Source organism: Lithobates pipiens, unplaced genomic scaffold (genome assembly GCF_037356315.1).
Source record: "Lithobates pipiens isolate NorthernLeopardFrog02 unplaced genomic scaffold, aLitPip1_a1.2 Scaffold_18, whole genome shotgun sequence".
Lineage (NCBI taxonomy): Eukaryota > Metazoa > Chordata > Amphibia > Anura > Ranidae > Lithobates > Lithobates pipiens.
In genome coordinates this window covers 50,155,983-50,165,248 of record NW_027507758.1, presented here as the reverse complement: position 1 = coordinate 50,165,248, position 9,266 = coordinate 50,155,983, and the positions used below count along the sequence as shown (strand labels likewise).

At 43.2% G+C, this 9,266-nt stretch overlaps 1 protein-coding gene across 1 annotated transcript in view; it reads left to right on the top strand.

Annotated features, from left to right (window-relative positions):
* Positions 1-9,266, top strand: part of PLEKHH2 (pleckstrin homology, MyTH4 and FERM domain containing H2) — a 232,244-nt gene that overhangs the window by 186,745 nt on the left and 36,233 nt on the right. Inside the window, exon 20 of the mRNA XM_077485672.1 lies at positions 3,662-3,841. Coding sequence (XP_077341798.1) covers positions 3,662-3,841 — 180 coding nt within the window. The remainder of the gene's footprint in view (positions 1-3,661; positions 3,842-9,266) is intronic.

Here is a 9,266-nt window from a genome sequence, read left to right as displayed (position 1 = left end):
CATACTGGTGTGATGTGGGAAACCCTGCGATTCAGTGCCGGTTCCCACATCGCACCTGAATCACACGCTGGTTCACACTGAGATCTGCTGCAGATGTCAATATAAAGTTAATGACACCCCCAGATCAGTTTGTAGTTCGCATTGCAAACTGTCAAATGGTGCAGGAATTGGATCTGATAGGTCTGAACACCCATGCAATCCAGTTCCAGTGCAGACCAAAAAAAAAGGGGTCCTGCACTATTTTGGTGCTAATGTGATGCGATTTCAGCCATACCGTTTGTATGGCTGAATTCGCACCGCACAAACATCGCATGTGATCTGCACAGCAGTGCGGTGCGAATCACATGCAATGTCTGTGATTGCACAAGTGTGAACCCAGCCTTAGTTTACTTTATTGTGAAAATGATATCTGGGGAAGTCAGTTTGATTTAGCAGTTTTCTGCCCACCCCTTACAGCTATAGTACACCATGCTATTGCCCAGATTGCTTCTATTATATTCCACTACTGACTGCATAATAGCTGTGGCCACCATGAGCCTTTCCAGATGTGGAGAAACAAAATGTCCCAAAATTCTTAAACAGCCAGAGTACTACAAGATGGAAAACCTTGCGGTCCATTGTTTAAAGTAGTCAAAAAAAAAAAAAAGATAATTTTGTTTATATAAGCGATGGTAATTTAGATATATTCCTCAGTAGCCACAAAGGACTTATATCCACTTTGCACGCACCAATTTTCTTTGCAAATCCAGATATTATCTTGTGAATGTAGCAGTGACATCATCACTGTGCGGTACATAGACTGTGCAGACAGCAGAGCGGTGGGAGGGGCTCAGAAGGCCCCACCCACTACATGCAGAAAACTACAGGAGGGGGCGGAGACCAGACCAGTCCCCCAGCACAAGGAGAGAGAGCAGGAGTGAGCGGTCTTTATTACAGGAAGATCCTACACAGAGGGAAAGTATCACAGTGGATTGCTGCACTGATCTGGAAGAAATACACAAAGCACACCAAGATTCCAGAATACACACGATGAATGAATTTAGACAATATTTTCTTGTCCTGGAGTTCAGCTTTAAATCACCCACCAACATTCAATAGTAAAAATCAGTTAACCTGTTCATCTCCCCTAAATATTAACCTCTTCCCTGCCAGTGTCATTGACAGTGGAGATCAGTGACAGTGTAGATTATTAGTAGACATGTGCAATTTGTTTCGTTCCAAATACGTTTTTTAACAAATTTAGACAAATTCTGAAATATACGTATTTTCGAATTTCAGAATTTTTACGAATATTTGAAAATTCAGAAATTCGGAAATCCAAAAATAAGAATGAAAATCCGAAAATTCAAAAACCCGAAAATTTTAAAATCTGAAATAATAACTAATTAATAATAACTTAACTATTACTAACTATTAAATTATAGGTATTTGGAATTCCTTTCAAATTTGGCTGTTAGTGGTGATTACGAATTTGTCTGAAGTTACAAATTATCCATAATAACGACTGCCGTATCTAAACAAATGGAATATAACAAATTAATAATAATAAATAATAATAATAAAAACGTATTATTGTTTATTATTATTTCGTTCCATTACATTTATTTAGATGCAGCATTCTTTCTTTTGGATAATTCGTAACTTCAGATAAATTTCGATTTGTTACGTTCGCTAACAGCCACATTTGAAAGGAAATTCCAATACCTATAATTGAATAGTTATTATTAGTTAGTTAGTTATTTAAAATTTTGGGATTATAATATTTTCGTTCTTTATAAGGTTCAGATTTTACTTTCTTTTTTTCGGATTTTCAAATTTCCGAATTGTCGAATTTTTACATTTTCAAATTTGGAATTTTAGAATTTCCGAATTTCAAATGTTAGAATTTCCAAATTTTAGAATTTACAAGTTTACGAATTCCAAATGTTGGAATTTACGATTTTTCGAATTTACAAATTTTTTGTATTTACAAAAAAAAACAAAAAAACGAATGAAACGAAAACAAACAAATTTTTCGGCAGTGCACATTATCACTATACAGTATTAGTGTCACTGGTAATGTCAGTGGCAGTTAATGTCAGATTATAAGTCACTGATCATCATTATTAGTACTATAAAAACAAAATTCCAGTATATATTGGTTGTAAACGCTATAAGTCTCTGTTTTGTTTTTTCTAAACTGTCATACTTGCCTGATCTGTGCAGGTGATTTTGCACAGAGCATCCACGATCCTCCTCTTCTTGGGTCCCTTGCCGGCGTTCCTGGCCCCTCCCTCCCTCCTGTTTAGTGCCCCCACAGCAAGCAGCTTGTTATGGGGGCACCCGAGCTGATATGCTGCTCTGTGTGTCCATTCAGACACTGAGCAGCGGCCTGGCCTCGCCCCCTCATTGGCTCACTGACTTTGATTGACAGCAGCGGGAGCCAATGGCACCTGCTGTGTGTCTTGGCCAATCAGGAGATTGTTCAAGTTTCTCGTGCAACTTCGCTGGATCGAGATAGGGCTCAGCTAAGTATCAGGGGGGCTGCTGCACAAAATGTTTTTTTTTTTATCTTATGATAATAATGCATTAAAGCGGGAGTCCGCCGGGACTCCGCGTTTTTTTTTTTTTTAAAAGCCAGCAGCTACAAATACTGCAGCTGCTGACTTTTAAAATAGTGACACTTACCTGACCAGCGCGCCCGCGATGTCGGCACCCGAAGCCGATCTGTAGATCGTTTCTCGGGTGCTGCCGCCGCCATCTTGGGTATGGGAATCAGGAAATGGAGCCTTTCGGCTTCATTTCCCGGTTCCCTACTGCGCATGCGCGAGCCGCGCTGCGCAATAAGGACGGTCCCCGCTGCCTCTGGGATCTGTGTGTTTCCCAGCAGGCAGCGGGGCTCTTGCGGAAAGGGGCGGGCACTTGCGAAAAGGGGCGTAATCTACGCCCCTTTCCGCAGAGAGCTATCCCGGAAGTGGGTGCAGTTACCTGGATTATCCAGGTAACTGCACCCCCCTCCCCCCTGAAAGGTGCCAATTGTGGCGCCGGAGGGGGGGAGGATTCCGATGAGTGGAAGGTCCATTTTAGGGTGGACCTCCGCTTTAAGATAAAAAAATCTTCAGACTTTACAACCACTTTATATACATACTCTTATTGTTTTGTTTTTTTGTTTTTTGTTTTTTACCAAAGACATGTAGCAGAATACGTTTTGGCTGAAATTTATGACAAAATTCGATTTTTTTTATATTTATTGGATATATTTTAGAGCAGAAAAAAAAAAAAAATTATATATTATATATATATATATATATATATATATATATATATTTTACATTTTAAGTCTTTTTTAATTTATAGCTCAAAAAAAATAAACCCAGCAGTGATCAAATACCACCAAAAGAAAGCTCTATTTGTGTGAAATAAATTATAAAAAATGTTATTTGTGAACAATGTTGCATGACCGAGCAATTGCCAGTTAAATTAGCGCAGTGCTGAATAGCAACAAATGGCCTGGTGATGAAGGGGGTAAAACCTTCCGGAGCTGAAGTGGTTATATAACATGTTTTTTTCATGTATGCTGAGTGAAAAAATAACTCTGATTGCAATGTGATGTTTGTTTGTTATGATTGCTGTGGTTGGATTGGTATAACTAACTCTATCATGAACTGTCACCTCTTTGTAGACTTGCCAGCTGTTTCTGAACGCAGCGATTGACTCTCCCGCTATAGACTATCACGTGTCTCTGGCTCAGAGTGCCCTGCAAGTGTGCCTCACCCACCCGGAGCTCCAGAATGAGATCTACTGCCAGCTCATTAAACAGTCCCGACATAGACAGCCACAGAACCAACCAAGTCCTATCCAGGTACACCATCTGTTAGGGATCTGACTAGGAATGGATTGTTGATTATGTTTTGTAGGCTTGTCGCCTTTAGGTGGCAAGCGATGTTATTGTGGGCCCTGTATGATATTATGTTCTGTGAGCTGGGAGAGGGAGCTAAACTCTTCTAAAGCCCCGTACACACGAGAGGACTTATGTCCAACAGACTTCCGAAGGAGTTCTGCCGGAGTTCCGACAGAGTTCTGACGGACTTTTCGGCTGAGCGGACTTGGCCACACACAATCACACTAAACTCCGATGGATTAGAACGTGATGACGTACGACTGGATTCGAATAAGGACGTTCATAGCCAGTAGCCAATAGCTGCCCTAGCGTCGTTTTTAGTCCGTCGGAATAGCATACACACGAGCAAATTTTTCGAAGGGACCGGGTCCGGCGGAGTTCCTTCGGAAAAATTTGAAGCATGTTCCATATTCTAAAGTCCTTCAGACTTTGGCGAGTCAAAAGTCCGTTGCAGCCCACACATGATCGAATAGTCTGACGGAATCAGTCCGTCGGACTTTGGATGTTGAAAAGTCCGCTCGTGTGTACGGGGCTTTAGATGTACCTGGGAGAAGGAGCAAAACTCTTCTTAGATGTACCTGGGAGAGGGAGCTAAACTCTTCTTATGCCGCGTACACACGGGCGGACTGTATGGCGTACTTAGTCCGTCGAAACACATTTCAGCGGACAGTCCGCTCGTGTGTGGGCTTCAGCGGACTTTTTCAGCGTGCAGTCTGGCGTACTAAGTATTTCGGATTTTTCGAAATTCTGTCCGTCGTACTTTGGTTTCAGCGGACAATCCGCTCGTCAGTAGGCTAGTTCGACGGACTAAGAATGGCGCATGCTCAGAAAGGATTTACACGGCGGAAGGGTGCATTGCTGTGTATTGGACTTCCTATTTCTAGTCCCGTCGTACGTGCTGTACACGTCATCGCGCAAGCTTTCGACGGACTGTTTGTACATCCATGTGTGGTCAAGTCCGTTCAGTCGAAAGTCTGACGGACTGTCCGTCGGATTGTATGACGGACTAAGTACGCCATACAGTCCGCTCGTGTGTACGCGGCATTAGATGTACCTGGGAGAGGGAGCTAACCTCTTCTTAGATGTACCTGGGAGAAGGAGCTAAACTCTTCTTAGATGTACCTGGGAGAAGGAGCTAAACTCTTCTTAGATGTACCTGGGAGAAGGAGCTAAACTCTTCTTAGATGTACCTGGGAGAAGGAGTTAAACTCTTCTTAGATGTACCTGGGAGAAGGAGCTAAACTCTTCTTAGATGTACCTGGGAGAAGGAGCTAAACTCTTCTTAGATGTACCTGGGAGAAGGAGTTAAACTCTTCTTAGATGTACCTGGGAGAAGGAGCTAAACTCTTCTTAGATGTACCTGGGAGAGGGAGCTAATCTTTTCTTAGATGTTCCTGGGAGAGGAAGCTAAACTCTTCTTAGATGTTCCTGGGAGAGGAAGCTAAACTCTTCTTAGATGTACCTGGGAGACGGAGCTAAACTCTTCTTAGATGTACCTGGGAGAGGGAGCTAAACTCTTCTTAGATGTACCTGGGAGAGGGAGCTAAACTCTTCTTAGATGTTCCTGGGAGAGGAAGCTAAACTCCTCTTAGATGTAGCTCCCTGATATTTAGACAGGGTTGCTCCTAAATGTATCTGCCAGATGTAGTTACCTTAGCCAATTGTTAGGGATCAATTGATTTCATCCTAAGTCTAGAATTGCTGCACTTCTCTCTTCTGTCGCTAGGTGGCCGGCTACCTGGTACCATTAGATACGACAAGAGCAAAGCAAGGACAGATCAGGAGTATATGGGGTATCTCAGCCAATGGGCAGGGGTTTTCTTGAATTCCTTGGCCTGCTAGGAGAACCTATATATTTGGGTGGAGTTAGGTGATCGGGGTTCTGTGCCACCCGGACAGCTGTCTGGGTGGACATTTGTTGTACTGCCCGGGCTGGTAGGCCCGGAGTTTGGGCCTATCCCAGGCACATCTGGTTGCTAGGCTGTCTGAGGGCCTATCCAGAAGCGGGAGAGCAGTGCAGGGTTGGGACTGCGGCTTGCAGTCCAATCATAAGTGACAGTTCTGCCGGCCAGAGAATCTGTCGTGGTTGGAGGTAAAGGGGAAGCTGTCACCACTAAGGGATTACCTTATTACCAGGGACCACAGTGAGTAACTGAAGCAAGTACCGGAGCAGCATTCTCACCAACCGGGGAGGGTGAAGAATCGGGACACTTCAGCGGGTATCAAGCCAGGGACCCAGCCAGCAGAGGTGATGCTTGCAGAGCAGCATTGTGTGTGAAGCCAGGGACGGAGCAGACCAGTGGGGTTTGAGAAGTATCTGGAGTATCAAGCTAGGGACCCAGCAGAGAAGCGGGGGACGCTTGAGGGAGATACTACCGTGAAGATTGGAGGAGCTCAAGGGATTCAGTGGCAGTGAATCATCTAGTCTGGTGAGAGACCGGGAGCTTAGTGGGCTGAAGAAGTACAAGAAATGATTGTAGTGGAAGTGACAGAACTGTTACACTGTGTGTTAGAAACTGTTAAAGACTATATGCCATAGGAGACAGCAGATGTGGTGTCTTGCTGGATCCATTTCCCTGCATGGCTGTCCACCTGTGGAAGTCTCGGAGTCTGCCAGTTAACATTGCAACTGCCTAAGGGTGTCCTGGCTCTAACCCTCTCTCCCAAAGTTCTGTTTAAGAGAAATAAAATCTCTTTGCATTCAAGAATTGTCTGGCACCCATGAATCTAACTTGCATTACACCCACTATGCCTCACAACCCACTCTGTACGGAAGGATGTCAGCAGTTCTTGGCTCTAAAGGTTCTCATTAGACTAGGAGGCCTGGGACCTTGCTACATATACATTACTAGCTTATTTTTATGCATTGGTCCTGGCTAGGGGGCCACACAATCTGGGGAATTCACTAAGCTTCTTACACCATTATAATAGCACAGGAACCTGGCACAAGTGCTGTGCTCCACATTGACAAAGCTGATAGACCTTTTTCGGGTCTATCTGTGACACCCACGCCAGTTTCTTTATCGGAGAGAGATAGAAGCTGGTGCAAGGTCTGCTCCTAATTAACAAAGGTAATGAGGCAGTTTTCATTATAGAGAACTGCTGCAGTCCCCTCCACAATGTATTGAATAAGAACTGTTATGCCGTGTACACGCGATCGGAATTTTGGTCGAAAAAAGCTCTGATGGTTTTCCCAACGGAATTCCGACAGGATTTCGCTCAAGCTGTCTTGCGTACACACGGTCACACTTAATTCCGACCATCAAGATTGCGGTGACGTACAACAGGTACGACGGGACTAGAAAAAGGAAGTTCAGTAGCCAGTAGCCAATAGCTCCCATCTCGTAGTTTAATCTGAGCATGCATGAGTTTTTGCGCGTCGGAATTGAACTTTTTCCGACCCAAAAATTGAGAACTTGCTCTCAATTTTTTGCTGGCTGACATTTGGCCAGTAAAAGTCCGATGGAGCATACACGCGATCGCATTTTCTGACCAAAAGCTCTCATTGGTCTTTTGCTGGCCGAATTTCCTATCGTGTGTAAGCGGCATTACAGTAACTAGTGTGCTTCTGTTAGCTTTCAACTGAACTGTCAACCATTAAGTGACTGGTGTCATAGCGGCTCATGTGTGCACCAACATAACAAATACAGGTCAACCAGAGGCTAAAATGGCAGCTTCCTTGGCTCTAAAGAACAGTTACATAGTAAAGCCTCATACACACTATTAGATTTTCTGCATATTTTTGTTGTCAGATTTACCAAAACCACCCACTACAGGCTGACTGCAAATTACTTTCTGGAGGGGGAGGCGAGATCAGTCACCCTGTAGTGCAAGGGCCTGCCTGACTGCATACAAATTGAAACTCTTAATGTTTGACCTCATATTATATGGTTTTGGCAAATCTGAAGGCAAAAATCTGCAGAAAATCTAATAGTGTGTATGGGGTCTTAGTCTGCTTGAAAAAAAACACAAGTCCATCTAGTTCAACCAATAAAATGGGGAAAAACAGCTATTCAATCACCCTGGTGACTTTGACCTGATAACATGCACACAAGTTGACACAAAGAGGTTTGAATGGCTATTAAATGTAACCATCATCACCTGCGATCTGTTTGCTTGTAATTAGTGTGTGTGTATAAAAAGTTCAGTGAGTTTCTGGACTGCTGACAGACCCTTGCATCTCTCATCCAGTGCTGCACTGACGTTTCTGGATTCTGAGTCATGGGGAAAGCAAAAGAATCGTCAAAGAATCTGTGGGAAAAGGTAGTTGAACTGTATAAAACAGGAAAGGGATATAAAAAGATACCCAATGAATTGAGAATGCCAATGAGCAGTGTTCAAACTCTAATCAAGAAGTGGAAAATGAGGGGTTCTGTTCAAACCAAACCACATTCAGGTAGACCAACTAAAATTTCAGCCACAACTGCCAGGAAAATTGTTCAGATGCAAAGAAAAACCCACAATCAACTTCAGGTGAAATACAGGACACTGAAAACATGTGGTGTGGCTGTTTCAAGATGCACAATAAGGAGGCACTTGAAGAAAGATGGGCTGCATGGTCGAGTCACCAGAAGAAAGCCATTACTACGCAAATACCACAAAGTATCCCACTTACAATACACCAAACAGCACAGAGACAAGCCTCAAAACTTCTGGCACAAAGTAATTTGGAGTGATGACACCAAAATTTAGCCTTTTGGTCACAACCAAAAACGCTATATTTGGAGAGGAGTCAACAAGGCCTTCGAGGAAAGGAAGGCAATTTCTACTGTGAAACATGGAGTTGGACTGCTGATATTTTGGGGATGTGTGAGCTACAAAGGCACTGGAAATTTGGACAAAATTGATGGCAAGCAGAATGTAGTATGTTATCAAAAATTACTGGAGGAACATTTGCATTAATCAGCCAGGAAGCCGCGTATGAGACGTATTTGGACATTCCAACATGACAATGATCCAAAACACAAGACCACGTCGACCTGTCATTGGCTACAGTAGAATAAAGTGAAGGTTCTGGAGTGGCGATCTCAGTCTCCTGACCTCAATATCATTGAGCCACTCTGGGGAGATCTCAAACATGCAGTTCATGCAAGACAGTCCAAGAATTTACAAGAACTGGAGCCTTTTTGCCAAGAGGAATGGGCAGCTTTACCATCTGAGAAAATAAAGAGCCTCATCCACAAATACCACAAAATACTTCAAGCTGTCATTGATGTTAAAGGGGGCAATACATGGTATTAAGAACTTGGGTATGTAAACTTTTGATCAGGGTCATTTGGGTAGTTTCTTTTGTCATTATGATTTAAAAAGAGTAAACCCAGTTGCCTGATAATAAATGGCATCATGCCAAACACTAACCATGAGTGAAAGAACAGTTTTTGTGTTA